Source organism: Bufo bufo, chromosome 2 (assembly GCF_905171765.1).
Source record: "Bufo bufo chromosome 2, aBufBuf1.1, whole genome shotgun sequence".
Lineage (NCBI taxonomy): Eukaryota > Metazoa > Chordata > Amphibia > Anura > Bufonidae > Bufo > Bufo bufo.
In genome coordinates this window covers 840292651-840313290 of record NC_053390.1, presented here as the reverse complement: position 1 = coordinate 840313290, position 20640 = coordinate 840292651, and the positions used below count along the sequence as shown (strand labels likewise).

The window sequence follows — 20640 nt, the reverse complement described above, 5'->3', positions numbered from 1 at the left end:
TTGTCTACCTGATGGTTTCTTCTCACTTCTCGTGTTGTCCTTTTCTCTGTTGTCTACCTGATGGTTTCTTCTCACTTCTCGTGTTGTCTCCTCTCTGTTGTCTACTGTGGGGTTTTGCTCTGGTAGACAGGATTAGCGGACGCAGTACAGAGGCAACAACAAGTTCTTTGGATCAAACAGTTCAGTGTTTTATTCACACTTTAGGCAAGTGACAAAACAAACAGTCATATTCAAACAAAAAGTCACCTTGCGGTGTTGGTGGTAATTCACACCATGCAGCAATTCTGCCTCAAAGAGTCCTTGACCATAGCAGCACCAACCTGTTTTCACGGCAAACAGATAGCAAGCCTTCATCCAGGCACAAGGCTCCCAGATCCCAACACATAGACATGGCTTCTGAGCATATTTAAGGACAGCCAGGTGCTGCCAAAACCTGGACCGGCACTTAAAATCCAGTCCGGTATTTGACCTCACCTGGCTGTAAATCCGCCCAGCAGCACATGCTGGGAGTAAAATACATGTTTTCCCAGACAAAACCTCTCACTGTGTCACACTACCCAGATGGTTTCTTCCCACTTCTCATGTTGTCTCCTCTCTTTTGCCTACCCTGATGGTTTCTTCTCACGTCTCAGGTTGTTCTCCTCTCTGTTGTCCACCCTGATGGTTTCTTCTCACTTCTTGGGTTGTTCTCCTTTCTGTTGTCCACCCTGATGGTTTCTTCTCACTTCTCAGGTTGTTCTCCTCTCTGTTGTCCACCCTGATGGTTTATTCTCACTTCTCAGGTTGTTCTCCTCTCTGTTGTCCACCCTGATGGTTTATTCTCACTTCTCAGGTTGTTCTCCTCCTTTCTGTTGTCCATCCTGATGGTTTCTTCTCACCTCTCGTGTTAGGCTCCTCTCTGGTGTCCACCCTGATGGTTTATTCTCACTTCTCGTGTTAGGCTCCTCTCTGGTGTCCTCCCTGATGGTTTCTTCTGATGTCTCATGTTGTGCTCTTTTTTAGTCTTTGTCAATGCTGATGGTTTCCTTCAACTGCTGTGTATCCTAGTGTGCTCCAGTCAATGTACTGCCTGATGGTTTCCTCTCCCTTTATTTTTACCTCAGGGGTGTGTTATCGATTGTACTCAGAAAACGTCTTTGAGACTCAGATGCCGGAGTTTTCCCCTCCTCGAGTTCTGGAGGACAACCTGAGCCGCATGGTCCTGCTGCTGAAGAGACTGGACATTGCGGACCTCGGCCAGTGTGACTTCCTAGAGCGACCTGGTAATAAATGACATGAGTGCCCCCCTTCCCCCCTCCCCGCAGGCCATGCAGCTTATCTCGCATGATCCAGGAATGTCCACTACACTCCTCATCCTCCTAGTCCTCAATCATACCTTCTCCTCATCTCACCCATTTTAGCAAACTACTCTCCCCATCCTCCTAGTTCTCACTCCCACCATCTCCTCATCTAATCTGGTGTTGTGCACTACTCTCCCCTTCCTCCTAGTCCTTAATCATACCTTCTCATCTCACCCAGTTTAGTGAACTACTCTCCCCATCCTAGTCCTTATTCATACCTTCTCCTCATCTCATCCAGTGGTGTGCACTACTCTCCCCACCTCTGTTGCGCTGGCTCTTTTTCATGTTCACTCTTCATTTTCCCTCTTCCTCCAGCCCCGGAGGCCCTCATGCAGGCTCTAGAGGATTTGGATTACCTGGCGGCACTGGACGATGATGGGAACCTGTCTGAGGTCGGCATCGTCATGTCGGAGTTTCCACTGGATCCTCAGATCTCCAAGTCCCTCCTGGCGGCCTGCGAGTTCCAGTGTGTCAGCGAGATGCTCACATTGGCAGCAATGCTTACTGGTACCTCGAGAGGAGGGGTTATTTTGGGGTGGTCGTTATATGGAGTGGGAGGAGTCTTTAAAAAGGACAGCATTATGTAGAGAATACACAGTGGAGTCCCATTTTTCTGACCATTTCCTACTCTTGACATCTGCAGTGTGTAGATCATGAAGGAAGTCACGTGAGCTGAGCTAGCTAGGTGGGTATAGTATATATGGTGTGTAATAGGTTGCCTGCACACGTATCCCTCGGTGGGTTTATAAGGGGTGTGATAGGCTGTCTGCACACACATCTCTCGGTGGGTATATAAGGTGTGATGGGCTGTCTGCACACATATCCCTCGGTGGTATGTTAGAGGTGTGATAGGCTGTCTGCACACATATCCATCGGTGGGTATATAAGGTGTGATGGACTGTCTGCACACATATCCCTCGGTGGGTATATAAGGTGTGATAGGCCGTCTGCACACATATCCCTCGGTGGGTATATAAGGTGTGATAGGCTGTCTGCACACATATCCCTTGGTGGGAATATAAGGGGTGTGATAGGCTGTCTGCACACATATCCCTCGGTGGGTATATAAGGTGTGATAGGCTGTCTGCACACACATCTCTCGGTGGGTATATAAGGTGTGATGGGCTGTCTGCACACATATCCCTCGGTGGGTATATAAGATGTGTGATAGGCTGTCTGCACACATATCCCTCTGTGGGTATATAAGGTGTGATAGGCTGTCTGCACACATATCCCTCGGTGGGTATATAAGGTGTGATAGGCTGTCTGCACACATATCCCTCGGTGGGTATATAAGATGTGATAGGCTGTCTGCACACATATCCCTTGGTGGGTATGTAAGGTGTGTTATAGGCTGTCTGCACACATATCCCTCGGTGGGTATATAAGGTGTGATAGGCTGTCTGCACACATATTCCTCGGTGGGTATATAAGGTGTGATAGGCTGTCTGCACACGTATCCCTCGGTGGGTATATAAGGTGTGATGGGCTGTCTGCACACATATCCCTCGGTGGGTATATAAGGTGTGATAGGCCGTCTGCACACATATCCCTCGGTGGGTATATAAGGTGTGATAGGCTGTCTGCACACATATCCCTCGGTGGATATATAGGGTGTGTGATAGGCTGTCTGCACACATATCCCTTGGTGGGAATATAAGGGGTGTGATAGGCTGTCTGCACACACATCTCTCGGTGGGTATATAAGGTGTGATGGGCTGTCTGCACACATATCCCTCGGTGGGTATATAAGATGTGATAGGCTGTCTGCACACATATCCCTCGGTGGGTATGTAAGGTGTGTGATAGGCTGTCTGCACACATATCCCTCGGTGGGTATATAAGGTGTGATAGGCTGTCTGCACACATATCCCTCGGTGGGTATATAAGATGTGATAGGCTGTCTGCACACATATCCCTCGGTGGGTATGTAAGGTGTGTTATAGGCTGTCTGCACACATATCCCTCGGTGGGTATATAAGGTGTGTGATAGGCTGTCTGCACACATATCCCTCGGTGGGTATATAAGGTGTGTGAAGTGCTGTCTGCACACATATCCCTCGGTGGGTATATAAGGTGTGATAGGCTGTCTGCACACATATCCCTCGGTGGGTATATAAGGGGTGTGATAGGCTGTCTGCACACATGTACCTTGGTGGGTATATAAGGTGTGATAGGCGGTCTGCACACATATCCCTCGGTGGGTATATAAGGTGTGATAGGCTGTCTGCACACATATCCCTCGGTGGATATATAAGGTGTGATAGGCTGTCTGCACACATATCCCTCGGTGGGTATATAAGGGGTGTGATAGGCTGTCTGCACACATATCCCTCGGTGGGTATATAAGGGGTGTGATAGGCTGTCTGCACACATATCCCTCGGTGGGTATATAAGGGGTGTGATAGGCTGTCTGCACACATATCTCTCGGTGGGTATATAAGGTGTGATGGGTTGTCTGCACACATATCCCTCGGTGGTATGTTAGAGGTGTGATAGGCTGTCTGCACACATATTCCTCGGTGGGTATATAAGGTGTGATAGGCTGTCTGCACACGTATCCCTCGGTGGGTATATAAGGTGTGATGGGCTGTCTGCACACATATCCCTCGGTGGGTATATAAGGTGTGATAGGCTGTCTGCACACATATCCCTCGGTGGATATATAGGGTGTGTGATAGGCTGTCTGCACACATATCCCTTGGTTGGAATATAAGGGGTGTGATAGGCTGTCTGCACACACATCTCTCGGTGGGTATATAAGGTGTGATGGGCTGTCTGCACACATATCCCTCGGTGGTATGTTAGAGGTGTGATAGGCTGTCTGCACACATATTCCTCGGTGGGTATATAAGGTGTGATAGGCTGTCTGCACACGTATCCCTCGGTGGGTATATAAGGTGTGATGGGCTGTCTGCACACATATCCCTCGGTGGGTATATAAGATGTGATAGGCTGTCTGCACACATATCCCTCGGTGGGTATGTAAGGTGTGTGATAGGCTGTCTGCACACATATCCCTCGGTGGGTATATAAGATGTGATAGGCTGTCTGCACACATATCCCTTGGTGGGTATGTAAGGTGTGATAGGCTGTCTGCACACATATCCCTCGGTGGGTATATAAGGTGTGTGAAGTGCTGTCTGCACACATATCCCTCGGTGGGTATATAAGGTGTGATAGGCTGTCTGCACACATATCCCTCAGTGGATATATAAGGTGTGATAGGCTGTCTGCACACATATCCCTCGGTGGGTATATAAGGGATGTGATAGCCTGTCTGCACACATATACCTCGGTGGGTATATAAGGTGTGATAGGCTGTCTGCACACATATCCCTCGGTGGGTATATAAGGGGTGTGATAGGCTGTCTGCACATATATACCTCGGTGGGTATATAAGGTGTGATAGGCTGTCTGCACACATATCCCTCGGTGGATATATAAGGTGTGATAGGCTGTCTGCACACATATCCCTCGTGGGTATATAAAGGGTGTGATAGGCTGTCTGCACACATATCCCTCGGTGGGTATATAAGGGGTGTGATAGGCTGTCTGCACACATATCCCTCGGTGGGTATATAAGGGGTGTGATAGGCTGTCTGCACACATATCCCTCGGTGGGTATATAAGGGGTGTGATAGGCTGTCTGCACACATAACCCTCGGTGGGTATATAAGGTGTGATAGGTTGTCTGCACACATTTCCTTCGGTGGGTATATAAGGTGTGATAGGTTGTCTGCACACATATCCCTCGGTGGGTATATAAGGGTTGATAGGCTGTCTGCACACATATTTCTCGGTGGGTATATAAGGTGTGTGATAGGCTGTCTGCACACATATCCCTCGGTGGGTATATAAGGTGTGATAGGCTGTTTGCACACATATCCCTCGGTGGGTATATAAGGTGTGATAGGCTGTCTGCACACATATCCCTCGGTGGGTATATAAGGGGTGTGATAGGCTGTCTGCACACATATCCCTCAGTGGATATATAGGAGGTGTGATAGGCTGTCTGCACACATATCCCTCGGTGGGTATATAAGGTGTGTGATAGGCTGTCTGCACAGATATCCATCAGTGGGTATATAAGGTATGTGATAGGCTGTCTGCACACATATCCCTCGGTGGGTATATAAGGTGTGTGATAGGCTGTCTGCACACATATCCATCAGTGGGTATATAAGGTATGTGATAGGCTGTCTGCACACATATCCCTCAGTGGGTATATAAGGAGTGTGATATTGTCACTGCCTGCCCTGTGAGAGATCTGAGAAGATCGGATAGACTTGCAGCACATGGGTCTATCTGACAGGTCTTTCTGTGTTTCCTTTCTGTTTGTTCTTGTGGGTAGGATCCCACTTTTCCACAGTTTCTGCTCGTTAACTGTTTAAGAGGCTCAAATTAAGTCCGCCTATTACTGCTGACTTTGCGGTTGATATTTTCCTTCTGAAGTTCTATACTGGTAGTTTGTGGATCCTCTACTTCCCGCTCGTCTCAAGCTAAGTCCTCCTGTTTTCTCCTTTTGTGCTTGTGTTGCTGCTAGGTCTCAGGGAGACGCTGGTCCCTTCACTGTGGAAGGTACCGGCTGTCTCATTCCCCTCTCCCTAACTTAGGGTTGCTACAGTGTCAGCAGGACTTAGGTTCCAGCGTATGAGTTCGTTCACCATCAGGACTTGCTCATACTGTCAGCAGTCAGGGAGAGGCTCAGGGATTGTTAGGAGGTTACCATTCCCTCCTCCCTTGCGTTGGGGTCTAGTCTGTTTACCTGTTGCTGTTTGTTTACTTGGTGTTCCTCTTATCCCCAATTGCCGTGACAGACTGTCTGCACACATATCCCTTGGTGGATATATAAGGTGTGTGATAGGCTGTCTGAACACGTATCCCTCGGTGGGTATATAAATTGTGTGATAGGCTGTCTGCACACATATCCCTTGGTGGATATATAAGGTGTGATAGGCTGTCTGAACACGTATCCCTCGGTGGGTATATAAATTGTGTGATAGGCTGTCTGCACACATATCCCTCGGTGGGTATATAAGGGGTGTGATAGGCTGTCTGCACACATATCCCTCGGTGGGTATATAAGGTGTGTAATAGACTGTCTGCACACATATCCCTTGTGGGTATATAAGGTCTGATAGGCTGTCTGCACACATATCCCTCGGTGGGTATATAAGGTGTGATAGGCAGTCTGCACACATATCCCTCGATGGGTATATAAGAGGTGTGATAGGCTGTCTGCACACATATCCCTCGGTGGGTATATAAGGTGTGATAGGCTGTCTGCACACATATCCCTCGGTGGGTATATAAGGTGTGATAGGCTGTCTGCACACATATCCCTCGGTGGGTATATAAGGTGTGATAGGCTGTCTGCACACATATCCCTCGGTGGATATATAAGGTGTGATAGGCTGTCTGCACACACATCCCTTGTGGGTATATAAGATGTGATAGGCTGTCTGCACAAGTATCCCTCGGTGGGTATATAAGGTGTGATAGGCTGTCTGCACACATATTCCTCGGTGGTATATAAGGTGTGATAGGCTTTCTGCACACATATCCCTCGGTGGGTATATAAGGTGTGATAGGCTGTCTGCAAACGTATCCCTCAGTGGGTATATAAGGTGTGATAGGCTGTCTGCACACATATCCCTCGGTGGGTATATAAGATGTGATAGGCTGTCTGCACACATATCCCTCGGTGGGTATATAAGGTGTGATAGGCTGTCTGCACACATATCCCTCGGTGGGTATATAAGATGTGATAGGCTGTCTGCACACATATCCCTTGGTGGGTATATAAGGTGTGTGATAGGCTGTCTGAACACATATTCCTCGGTGGGTATATAAGGTGTGATAGGCTGTCTGCACACATATCCCTCAGTGGGTATATAAGATGTGTGATAGGCTGTCTGCACACCTATCCCTCCGTGGGTATATAAGGTGTGATAGGCTGTCTGCACACCTATCCCTCGGTGGGTATATAAGATGTGTGATAGGCTGTCTGCACACATATCCCTCGGTGGGTATATAAGGTGTGATAGGCTGTCTGCACACCTATCCCTCGGTGGGTATATAAGGTGTGATAGGCTGTCTGCACACATATCCCTCGGTGGGTATATAAAGGGTGTGATAGGCTGTCTGCACACATATCCCTCTGTGGGTATATAAGATGTGTGATAGGCTGTCTGCACACCTATCCCTCTGTGGGTATATAAGGTGTGATAGGCTGTCTGCACACATTTCCCTCATCATGGGTAAAATGAGCGATTTTTCAGAGTTGCCGGAAAGGCTTTCTAGTCCCATGTGGCGGTATTTCTGAACTTGCACAGTGTGAACTGTTCATGTGCTGCTGTGGTGAAAGTGTATCGGGAGTGGACATATGGCACCATTGTGAATAAGAGACCACATGCTACTGATGTGAGAAGTGAACGTTGGCTACAAAGGCGCACGAGAGCGGAATGACACTACAGTGGAGCATCTCACGGTCAAAATGTACCACGGCAGCACCAGGCACGAAACATCAGAGAGCAAACACCCTGCAACCATTGTCGGAAGATCACAAGCTGGAGGTGGCAGGGTTGTTGTCTGGGGAAGGTTTTCCTGGCATTCTCTGGGCCCACTCATCTATGTGGAAGGCACTCCACCGATTTGGGAATTAATCTATCCCTGCAGATCACATACACCCATACATGCTGATTGTCTCCACTGGGGCGGATTTTCTAGCAAGACAATATGACATGTCACAGAAATAGAAATGTCTGACATTAGTTGGAAGAGCATTAGCAAGACTTCCAAGTGCCTCCTAAATAGCCTGACTTGAACCCAAATGAACACCTTAATGGTGGTGTCCACTCTATGGATTCTCCCCCCTTCCCCCACACACACCCCCTCTAGCAGCTGTGGGACCACCTCGATGGTTGTTTTCTCTCTATGGATCCCCTCCCAACGCACCCTCCAGCAGCTGTGGGACCCCCTCGATGGTCATGTTCTCTTTATGGATCCTCCTCCACAACATCTCCAGCAGCTGTAGGACCACTTTGATTGTCGTATCCTCTCTTTGGATCCACCCACATCCCCTCCAGCTCCTGTGTGACCACCTCAATGGTTGTGTTCTCTCTATGGATCCTCCCCCACATCCCCTCCAGCAGCTGTGGGACCACCTCGATGGTTGTGTTCTCTCTATGGATCCTCCCCCACATCCCCTCCAGCAGCTGTGGGACCACCTCGATGGGCGTGTTCACTTTATGAATCCCCTCCCCCCACATCGCCTCCAGCAGCTTTGGGACCACCTTGATGGTTGTGTTTGCTCTATGGATCCCCTCCAGCAGCTGTGGGACCACCTTGATGGTCGTGTTTGCTCTATGGATCTTCCCCCATGCCCCCTCCAGCAGCTGGGGGACCACCTCGACAGTCATGTAGTTGGAAGAGCTGGTGTGTTGTCCTCATCTGAGTTCCTGCTCATCCATTTTCTATTTAAGATAAGTGTACTTCTCTTTGTATTCTGTTGCTCTCATTTGCTCGTTGTTTACTAGGCCTCAGGGAGACGCTGGTTCGTTCATCTGGGAAGGAACCAGTAGTCTCAGACATGTCACCAATCCTAGAGCATTTCAGGGTTTCTAAGGCCTAGGTTTCCGGTGTATGAATATTCCCACCTTCAGGGTCTATTCATACTGACAGGAGTTAGGGCTAGGTTTAGGGTTTCCGTAGGTGGTCATCATTTCCCTGTCCCCAGCCTTGAGGCCTAGTTCTTGGTCATTTTCCTTCTGTTGTCTTTCTGGTGCTCCTCCCCTCCCCTAACACTGTTCTCTCTATGGATCCTTCTTCAGACCCCCGCCAACAGCTGTGGGACCACCTCAATGGTTTTGTTTGCTCTATGGATCTTCCCCCACACCGCCTCCAGCAGCTGTGGGACACCCTCGATTGTCATGTTGGCTCTGTGAATCCTGCCACGCCCCCTCCAGCAGCTGTGGGACCACCTTGATTGTCATGTTGGCTCTATCGATCCCCCTGCGTCCCCTCCAGCAGCTGTGGGACCACCTCGATGGTAGTGTTCTCTCATGGATCCCCCCCACACCCCCTCCAGCAGCTGTGCGTCGACGTACATGGTCATGTTGGTTCTATCGATTCCCCCCACGCTCCCTCCAGCAGCTGTAGGACCACCTCGATTGTCATGTTGGCTCTATGGATCCTCTCCCTCTCCAGCAGCTGTAGGACCACCTCGATTGTCATGTTGGCTCTATAAATCCTCCCCCACTCCCTCTCCAGCAGCTGTAGGACCACCTTGATTGTCATGTTGACTCTGTGAATCCCCCTGCACCCCCTCCAGCAGCTGTAGGACCATCTCGATGGTCGTGTTCACTCTATGGATCCCCCTGCACCCCCTTCAGCAGCTGTAGGACCATCTCGATGGTCATGTTCACTCTATGGATCCCCCCACGCCCCCTCCAGCAGCTGTGGGACCACCTCGATTCTCATGTTGGCTCTATGAATCCTCCCCCACTCCCTCTCCAGCAGCTGTAGGACCACCTCGATTGTCATGTTGACTCTGTGAATCCCCCTGCACCCCCTCCAGCAGCTGTAGGACCATCTCGATGGTCGTGTTCACTCTATGGATCCCCCTGCACCCCCTCCAGCAGCTGTAGGACCATCTCGATGGTCATGTTCACTCTATGGATACCCCTGCACCCCCTCCAGCAGCTGTAGGACCACCTGCACCCCCGCACCCCCTCCAGAAGCTGTAGGACCATCTCGATGGTCGTGTTCACTCTATGGATCCCCCTGCACCCCCTCCAGCAGCTGTAGGACCATCTTGATGGTCGTGTTCACTCTATGGATCCCCCTGCACCCCCTCCAGCAGCTGTAGGACCATCTGGATGGTCGTGTTCACTCTATGGATCCCCCTGCACCCCCTCCAGCAGCTGTAGGACCATCTGGATGGTCGTGTTCACTCTATGGATCCCCCTGCACCCCCTTCAGCAGCTGTAGGACCATCTCGATGGTCATGTTCACTCTATGGATCCCTCTGCACCCCCTCCAGAAGCTGTAGGTCCACCTGCAACCCCTCCAGCAGCTGTAGGACCATCTCGATGGTCGTGTTCACTCTATGGATCCCCTTGCACCCCCTCCAGCAGCTGTAGGACCTTCTCGATGGTCGTGTTCACTCTATGGATCCCCCTGCACCCCCTCCAGCAGCTGTGGGACCACCTCGATGGTCGTGTTCACTCTATGGATCCCCCTGCACCCCCTTCAGCAGCTGTAGGACCATCTCGATGGTCATGTTCACTCTATGGATCCCTCTGCACCCCCTCCAGCAGCTGTAGGACCACCTGCACCCCCTCCAGCAGCTGTAGGACCATCTCGATGGTCGTGTTCACTCTATGGATCCCCTTGCACCCCCTCCAGCAGCTGTAGGACCATTTCGATGGTCGTGTTCACTCTATGGATCCCCCTGCACCCCCTCCAGCAGCTGTGGGACCACCTCGATGGTCGTGTTCACTCTATGGATCACCCTGCACCCCCTCCAGAAGCTGTGGGATGCACTGCAGTCAGCATGGCTCCAGATAGCTGTGACGACCTACCAGGACCTTACGTAGTCCCTCCAGGCCAGTCTAGCTGTGGTTACTCTAGAGATCAGCTGCTGGTCAGAACAATGGGACTGGACTGTGTATTATGAGTTAGGGAGGAGTTATATGGAGTTGGAGGGGTCAGTAGAAAGTTCAGGTTATGTGGAGAACATTCGGAGGTATGGAAGGGGAGGGGGGGGGGGTACCTGGAGTATAATAGTTATGTAGTAGTTGGATTGTTGGATTTAGAAGGGGAGGTCATGTATGTAGTTATAATGGGGGTCTTCTTATCTGGAGAATGGGGGTTGTCATGAGAGGTTCTCTAGTTTTTACCCTTCTCCCACCTTTTGTCTCCTTCTGCCCCAGTCGCCCCCTGCTGTTTTCTGCCCCCTCCACATAGCGCTCCTGTGCTGAGTTCTCGTCGTGCTCTGCAGCGCCCTGAGGGTGATCACATGACCCTCATCCACATCTACAACCACTATAAGGAGCGTGAGTATTCCTCATTGCTTATGGTTCCCATGTTCTGTTCCCTCCTGACATATACTGGAATGGTCCTCCGTTTGCTCTCCTAGACGGTGACGCTTGGTGCTCTGATGCGGCGCTGTGCCCGCGCTCCTTGCACCAGGCTGACGTGCTGCGCGCAGAGCTCCTGGACATCATGCAGAGAATTGAGCTGCCGGTCTCTGCCCCCATGTTTCCCGATGAGGAGTGTATCCTGAACGTCACCCGGGCTCTGCTATCTGGAGGATTCCTCAAGGTGAGATGACGAGACCTAAGACCTCATGTAACAAGGCCGAGTGGATCCCCTCATTAACCCCTTGTAATTCCACCAGGTGGCCCGGGACGTGGACGGACAAGGAAATTATGTGATGCTGACTCACAAGCACGTGGCCCACCTGCACCCGTCCTCTGTGTACTACGGCCAGATGCCACTGCCCACTTGGGTCTTGTACCATGACTTCAGCATCTCCCAGGACAACTGCATCAGCGTAGCCACAGAAATCCTCCCCGAGATGTGAGCTCCTCTTAAATCTAACCCGCTGGCGGTGTACTGCTCCCCGTCCGCTTCTCCTCCATGTTGTACACCTACCGGGGTCGTATTGGCCAGCACTGATTAAAAATGGAGGCATTTGCTCCATTTTTTGTTATGTTTTGGTCAGTTTTGCAACATTTTGACATACGTGAACAGTTGGCAATTATTAAATTAAATGAACAAAGCGGGAGACGTGCAAGGAATCACGCCATCTACACGGAAAATGATTAAACCACCAGTAGTGAGTAAGATGCGCCAAGCCTACTAAGAGGCGCCGCTTACCAAATGTGCTGCATCTTGTGGCGTCCGCGTGACAGAACCACAAATCTGCAACAGCTTTATTTATAGTAAATATGTCTGGAAGCCACTCCCCTCTGATAAGCCCCACCCCTTTAAAACATTGTTGGAAGAGTAGTTTATAAAAAAAGTTGCAAATTGTTGCACTAATATGGAGTGTGCCAAAATCTGGAAGTTTTTACATGCCAGAAAAGTGGCGTACATTGAGGTTAGGTGGGATCGGGCAGGACCCGCAGAGATTAGGGTGTGCGCCTCTTAGTAAATATGTGACACGTTTTGCTCCAGCTTTTGAGACTGGAGATCCGATCTTATACATTCCGCAGATCGGGGTCATTTTGGCCAATTCTATGGGAAGGCACTGGCGCAAAAGTAAAAAAAAAAATGTCCTGCTCTGATCAGATGTAGATTTGAACCGCAATTTGCACCATTTTCTGTCATTTGTTGCACCTCTAAGGGGCTGCTCCATTGAGTGCACTCCACATTGTAATCTAACCACTGACACGATGTTGGAGATGGCACACGGGCAGCTGCTACACGGCCACACGCCGCCTCATCTCTGCTCCGTTTCTTCTTGCAGGTTGCTGGAGTTCGCCCCTCAATATTACTTGAGTAATCTCCCTTTAAGCGAGAGTCGCGATCTACTTATGGAACTGCGAGATCAACTTCAAGACCAAGATACGTTTACTGCACAGAGAGAGGAGGACTCCCTGAAGGAGGCAGAGGAGAAGGACACGTGCTGTCTACAATGAGGGGTCTACTCTTTACTGGAACGTGCACTTTACTCTGAGCCAAGGAGAGCCACCATCTCCAGACACTACAGGCCACGGCAAGGGCCAGGGCCGACATTATCCTGCCAAGACCCAGATGTGAGGGGGCAAACCTGCAGTACCCGGGTAACCCCTACCGTCTGGGCTGCTCCGGAGCTTAGTATGTAAAGTAGTTGTATATGAAATTCTCTATGACAGATGCTATAATTTATCAATCAGGGAGAGATCAAGACACATAATGGACAAGAGGGATAAGTGCTCCTGCTCTCCTCCATCTTTCCATCGTGAGGTTACTGTATGATGTGGCGCTCTCGGCAGGACACTTGGTTCTGTATATGATAAATGTCTGATGATTGACGTCTGACTGACGAGTGCTCCTGCTCTCCTCCATCTTTCCATCGTGAGGTTACTGTATGATGTGGCGCTCTCGGCAGGACACTTGGTTCTGTATATGATAAATGTCTGATGATTGACGTCTGACTGACGAGTGCTCCTGCTCTCCTCCATCTTTCCATAGTGAGGTTACTGTATGATGTGGCGCTCTCGGCAGGACACTTGGTTCGGTATATGATAAATGTCTGATTGACGTCTGACTGACGAGTGCTCCTGCTCTCCTCCATCTTTCCATCGTGAGGTTACTGTATGATGTGGTGCTCTCGGCAGGACACTTGGTTCTGTATATGATAAATGTCTGATGATTGACGTCTGACTGACGAGTGCTCCTGCTCTCCTCCATCTTTCCATAGTGAGGTTACGGTATGATGTGGTGCTCTCGGCAGGACACTTGGTTCTGTATATGATAAATGTCTGATTGACGTCTGACTGACGAGTGCTCCTGCTCTCCTCCATCTTTCCATAGTGAGGTTACTGTATGATGTGGTGCTCTCGGCAGGACATTTGGTTCTGTATATGATAAATGTCTGATGATTGACGTCTGACTGACGAGTGCTCCTGCTCTCCTCCATCTTTCCATCGTGAGGTTACTGTATGATGTGGCGCTCTCGGCAGGACACTTGGTTCTGTATATGATAAATGTCTGATTGACGTCTGACTGACGAGTGCTCCTGCTCTCCTCCATCTTTCCATCGTGAGGTTACTGTATGATGTGGCGCTCTCGGCAGGACACTTGGTTCTGTATATGATAAATGTCTGATGATTGACGTCTGACTGACGAGTGCTCCTGCTCTCCTCCATCTTTCCATCGTGAGGTTACTGTATGATGTGGCGCTCTCGGCAGGACACTTGGTTCTGTATATGATAAATGTCTGATTGACGTCTGACTGACGAGTGCTCCTGCTCTCCTCCATCTTTCCATCGTGAGGTTACTGTATGATGTGGCGCTCTCGGCAGGACACTTGGTTCTGTATATGATAAATGTCTGATGATTGACGTCTGACTGACGAGTGCTCCTGCTCTCCTCCATCTTTCCATCGTGAGGTTACTGTATGATGTGGCGCTCTCGGCAGGACACTTGGTTCTGTATATGATAAATGTCTGATTGACGTCTGACTGACGAGTGCTCCTGCTCTCCTCCATCTTTCCATAGTGAGGTTACTGTATGATGTGGCGCTCTCGGCAGGACACTTGGTTCTGTATATGATAAATGTCTGATTGACGTCTGAATGACGAGTGCTCCTGCTCTCCTCCATCTTTCCATCGTGAGGTTACTGTATGATGTGGCGCTCTCGGCAGGACACTTGTTTCTGTATATGATAAATGTCTGATGATTGACGTCTGACTGACGAGTGCTCCTGCTCTCCTCCATCTTTCCATCGTGAGGTTACTGTATGATGTGGCGCTCTCGGCAGGACACTTGGTTCTGTATATGATAAATGTCTGATGATTGACGTCTGACTGACGAGTGCTCCTGCTCTCCTCCATCTTTCCATAGTGAGGTTACGGTATGATGTGGCGCTCTCGGCAGGACACTTGGTTCTGTATATGATAAATGTCTGATGATTGACGTCTGACTGACGAGTGCTCCTGCTCTCCTCCATCTTTCCATCGTGAGGTTACTGTATGATGTGGCGCTCTCGGCAGGACACTTGGTTCTGTATATGATAAATGTCTGATGATTGACGTCTGACTGACGAGTGCTCCTGCTCTCCTCCATCTTTCCATCGTGAGGTTACTGTATGATGTGGCGCTCTCGGCAGGACACTTGGTTCTGTATATGATAAATGTCTGATGATTGACGTCTGACTGACGAGTGCTCCTGCTCTCCTCCATCTTTCCATAGTGAGGTTACTGTATGATGTGGCGCTCTCGGCAGGACACTTGGTTCTGTATATGATAAATGTCTGATGATTGACGTCTGACTGACGAGTGCTCCTGCTCTCCTCCATCTTTCCATAGTGAGGTTACTGTATGATGTGGCGCTCTCGGCAGGACACTTGGTTCTGTATATGATAAATGTCTGATGATTGACGTCTGACTGACCAGTGCTCCTGCTCTCCTCCATCTTTCCATCGTGAGGTTACTGTATGATGTGGCGCTCTCGGCAGGACACTTGTTTCTGTATATGATAAATGTCTGATGATTGACGTCTGACTGACGAGTGCTCCTGCTCTCCTCCATCTTTCCATAGGGAGGTTACTGTATGATGTGGCGCTCTCAGAAAGATATATTTGTAGGAGGCAGTGGGATTTCACTTGAATTGTGCTAGATATAGACTTGCAACATTGATAACACTATTCATAGTTTTAAAGAAATACAGAACATTTTAAGATATTTTTAAAGTTGATCCTCTTTAGCATTTTCTTAATGCACTTTTGTTTGTCCTTTTGAAAGTCTTTCATGCCTGACAACCAGTTGTTTACAAATGTACAGTAATGATGGGTCTACTCCTCGGGTTACTGTCCAGCAGCTTCATGAAGTCTACTGGTCTATGTACAGTAATGATGGGTCTACTCCTCGGGTTATGTCCAGCAGCTTCATGGGGTCTACTGGTCTGTGTACAGTAATGATGGGTCTACTCCTCGGGTTACTGTCCAGCAGCTTCATGGGGTCTACTGGTCTGTGTACAGTAATGATGGGTCTACTCCTCGGGTTATGTCCAGCAGCTTCATGAGGTCTACTGGTCTATGTACAGTAATGATGGGTCTACTCCTCGGGTTACTGTTCAGCAGTTTCATGAGGTCTACTGGTCCATGTACAGTAATGATGGGTCTACTTCCCAGGTTACTGTTCAGGAGATTCATGAGGTCTACTGGTCCGTGTACACTAATGATGGGTCTGCTTCGCACGATACCGTTCAGCAGTTTCATGAGGTCTACTGGTCTATGTACAGAGATGATGGGTCTACTCCTCAGGTTACTGTCCAGCAGCTTCATGAAGTCTACTGGTCTATGTACAGTAATAATGGGTCTACTCCTCGGGTTACTGTCCAGCAGCTTCATGAAGTCTACTGGTCTATGTACAGTAATGATGGGTCTACTCCTCGGGTTACTGTCCAGCAGCTTCATGGGGTCTGTTTCTCTAACATGTGGCTCGGGGCAGTGACTCATCGGTACTGCGCATTGTGTTGTAGGATGGTACGCTCTGCTATGCTGTGTAATCTGAGAACGTGTTTGCTTGGTTGGGGGTTATGAAGAAGGACACTCCTGTCCCTCTGGGACTTCCTCTGGTGAGTGGGTCTGTGCAATAACTGAAAGTGACCATAAGTCTGGCTGCTGTCTGTGTGACCATGGTCATCATCTCTGCTCTCACTGTGCTGTGTAGAGGCTGCATGTGGAGCCCCCACCATCACAATAAATCCGTTGTGTGCACAGCCGCTTGGCTCTCGTGTCCTTCCTGATTGTACGTGCCGTCGTCTTCTCAACAGCTTTACATTACCGATTTGTGGCCATTTTATCTCTAAAGTAACAGGAAACCTTGAATCAAAAAATAAAAGCCAAAAACATCGCTGAATGTGACCGAGGTCCTATCAGAACAGTGCCGTGGGGAAGGGCTCCTGCTGTTGCCATTTGCCTTACAGCCAGAGACAAGTTTGTGGGAAGTGAGGGGAGGAAATGGGTAAAACCCCTGGACACAAAGGGCAAAATATTTTAGCTATCAAGTCTGATCGGTTGGGCAGAGAAGGACTTTCCCTTCTAGATGTAATGGGAGGAGTAGTGACTAGCGCATGGATGGGGCTGATAGGACAAGCGGGGAAGGACTCTGCGCTGTAGATCTGATGGGAGGACAGTCCAGATTATGGAGGAGGCAGGGATGAGAGTGAGCCAAATTCACACAATAAAACGAGAAGAAATACATTAAAAACCAACATAAAAATATTTTTAAAAGTTTTTATCATGAATCAAGTTTCTTAGGTCGGAGTGTCCCCGACGACACTGAATTGTCAGCAATTTTGTGGATTTTACAAGGAAAACTCAGCACTTATGAAATATGTTGCACAGTGACCTACAGAAGATTTATAGGTGTGAAAGCTGAAGCGGGAAACGTCCCTGACTACAATTGTGTCCGAGCCCTGTGGGCTCCGCGCTGGTGTCTGAGACACAGAGACCACTTCAGGAGGCAGCAACCTGGTGGTTCCCCTGCAGTCAACTCCAGATACCTCTATAGGGTTAAAGGGTGACAACCAAGGGACCACCAGGATAACGTCCAAGGGACCACCAGGATAATGCCCTTAGGTTTATCCCAAAGTCAAATCTGTTGGTGGACACAGTGGTTCCACGTCCACTGCTGTGACACCAGTAATCAGACTGAAGCGTCTATGTATAGATTGTCGTCCTCATCACGATCATTGCAGCACTTATACGTAATGCTATAATTGTCAACACCTTGAAAACAGATCGCTGAGGTTTATTCCCTTCTGTGCTGCTTATTGGTCCTAACTTTGAGGGAAATCTCAGAGCTTCTGGACAACATTGTAAAGGTCAGGTGGAGACGGAGGAGTTTGTTGTCATCACAATGATCCCAGCATCTCCCCAACACCAGTAAAATGTCAGTGGAAACCACATCTCCATGACTCAGAGCCGAACACGGCAGAAAAGAGGAAGATGTGATGAGCTACAATCAGATATTTTCCTGGGCAGAATGTGGAAGTGGTTGGATGAGCAGCGTGCGGGGACATTTCACTGCTGGGGCGTCTTCTATGCACTTCTCTGATGAAAGAAGCCTAAATGTTACAAAGCAGGAAATAACCTGAAGGAGTTAAGTTTTAGTTATAATGACCTGGGGGCACGAGACATGGCTCCACCAAATAGTAGGAAGTACTGGACTCCTGCATGAAGAGTGCTCCCACATCCAGCACAATCTCTGCGGTTATTCTAGCGCTATTGTCACCTTTCTGCCATCTGGGAACGCCGCCATGCACTTACGGTGCACCATAAAGGTTGGGTGTGCGGTAATTAATCCCACAGGATTCATCCCTGCAGGCTGAGGCTTGCTTCAGCTGCACCCATAGGGTGCGCTCACTCGCTGTAATGACTGGCGTCACGCAAAGGGAGGGAAAAGGGAAGGCCCTGTCCAAGGGGGAGGGAAAGGTGGTGACCCCTGACTCATAGAATGTGTCGGCAGATAAGAACCATTTGGCCCATCTAGTCTGCCCAATATACTGAATACTATGGATAGCCCCGGCCCTATCTTATATGAAGGATGGCCTTATGCCTATCCCATGCATGCTTAAACTCCTCCACTGTATTTGCAGCTACCACTTCTGCAGGAAGGCTATTCCATGCATCCACTACTCTCTCAGTAAAGTAATACTTCCTGATATTACTTTTAAACCTTTGCCCCTCTAATTTAAAACTATGTCCTCTTGTAGCAGTTTTTCTTCTTGTAAATCTTCTCTCCTCTTTTACCTTGTTGATTCCCTTTATGTATTTAGCAGTTTCTCTCATCTCCCCTCTGTCTCGTCTTTCTTCCAAGCTCTACATGTTAAGGTCCTTTAATCTTTCCTGGTAAGTTTTATCCTGCAATCCATGGACCAGTTTAGTAGCTCTTCTCTGAACTCTCTCCAAAGTATCAATATCCTTCTGGAGATATGGTCTCCAGTACTGAGCACAATACTCCAGATGAGGTCTCACTAGTGCTCTGTAGAGCGGCATGAGCGCCTCCCTCTTTCTACTGGTAATGCCTCTCCCTGTACACCCAAGCATTCTGCTAGCATCTCCTGCTGCTCTATGACATGGTCTGCCTACCTTTAAGTCTTCTGAAATAATGATCCCTAAATCCCTTTCCTCAGATACTGAGGTTAGGACTGTATCACTGATTGTATATTCTGCTCTTGGGTTTTTACACCCCAGGTGCATTATCTTGCACTTATCAACATTACATTTTGGTTGCCAGATTTTTGACCATTCCTCTAGTTTTCCTAAGTCCTTTTCCATTTGGTGTATCCCTCCAGGAACATCAACCCTGTTACAAATCTTTGTGTCATCAGCAAAAAGACACACCTTACCATCGAGGCCTTCTGCAATGTCGCTGATAAAGATATTAAACAATATGGGTCCCAGAACAGATCCCTGAGGTACCCCACTGGTAACATTACCTTGTTTTGAATGTTCTCCATTGACTACAACCCTCTGCTGTCTGTCCCTCAGCCACTGCCTAATCCATTCAACAATATGGGAGTCCAAGCCCAATGACTGCACTTTATTGATAAGCCTTCTATGTGGGACAGTATCAAAAGCCTTACTAAAGTCTAGATAAGCGATGTCTACTGCACCTCCTCCATCTATTATTTTAGTCACCCAATCAAAAAAATCTATAAGATTAGTTTGACATGATCTCCCTGAAGTAAACCCATGCTGTTTTCCATCTTTCAATCCATGGGATTTTAGATGGTCCACAATCCTCTCCTTAAAGAGGACCTTTCACCTATTCTTACTCTATGAACTAAGTATACATACATGTGGAGCGGCGCCCGGGGATCTCTCTGCACTTACTATTATCCCCAGGCGCCGCTCCGTTCTCCTGCTATGCCCTCCGGTATCTCCGTTCCCTAAGTTATGGTAGGCGGAGTCTGCCCTAGCGCTGGCCAATCGCATTGTAGAGCTCACAGCCTGGGAGAAAATAACCTCACAGGCTGTGAGCTCTGCGCTGCGATTGGCCAGCGCTAGGGCAGACTCCGCCTACCATAACTTAGGGACTGGTATCTCCGCCTACTATAACTTAGGGAACGGAGATACCGGAGGGCATAGCGGCAGAACGGAGCGGCGCCTGGGGATAATAGTAAGTGCAGTGAGATCCCCGGGCGCCGCTCCACATGGCTGTATACTTAGTTCATAGGGTAAGAATAGGTGAAAGGTCCTCTTTAAGTATGGTTTCCATTAATTTCCCCACTATTGATGTCAGGCTTGCTGGCCTATAGTTGCCCGATTCCTCCCTACTACCTTTCTTGTGAATGGGCACAACATTTGCTAATTTCCAATCTTCTGGGACGACTCCTGTTGCCAGTGATTGGTTAAATAAATCTGTTAATGGTTTTGCTAGTTTACCGCTGAGCTCTTCTAATAGCTTTGGGTGTATCCCATCAGGCCCCTGTGACTTATTTGTATTAATTTTAGACAGTTGACTTAGAACCTCTTCCTCTGTAAAGACACATGCGTCAAAACATTCATTAGTCTTCTTTCCCAACTGAGGTCCTTCTCCTTCATTTTCCTTTGTAAAAACTGAACAGAAGTATT

General features: G+C 48.8%; 1 protein-coding gene across 12 annotated transcripts in view; it reads left to right on the top strand.

Moving 5' to 3' along the window:
- Window positions 1–20640, top strand: part of DQX1 (DEAQ-box RNA dependent ATPase 1) — a 53126-nt gene that overhangs the window by 18804 nt on the left and 13682 nt on the right. For 2 of the 12 annotated variants that reach the window (XM_040419481.1, XM_040419483.1), the window contains exons 7-13: window positions 1104–1262; window positions 1656–1847; window positions 11279–11401; window positions 11485–11669; window positions 11746–11927; window positions 12820–16212; window positions 16279–16781. In XM_040419481.1, the coding sequence (XP_040275415.1) occupies window positions 1104–1262; window positions 1656–1847; window positions 11279–11401; window positions 11485–11669; window positions 11746–11927; window positions 12820–12991 (1013 nt within the window). In that variant the 3' untranslated portion in view covers window positions 12992–16212; window positions 16279–16781. Of the gene's footprint in view, window positions 1–1103; window positions 1263–1655; window positions 1848–11278; window positions 11402–11484; window positions 11670–11745; window positions 11928–12819; window positions 16213–16278; window positions 16782–20640 lie in introns of those variants that run through there. The other 10 variants (XM_040419487.1, XM_040419489.1, XM_040419488.1 and 7 more) reach the window with 10 other exon arrangements.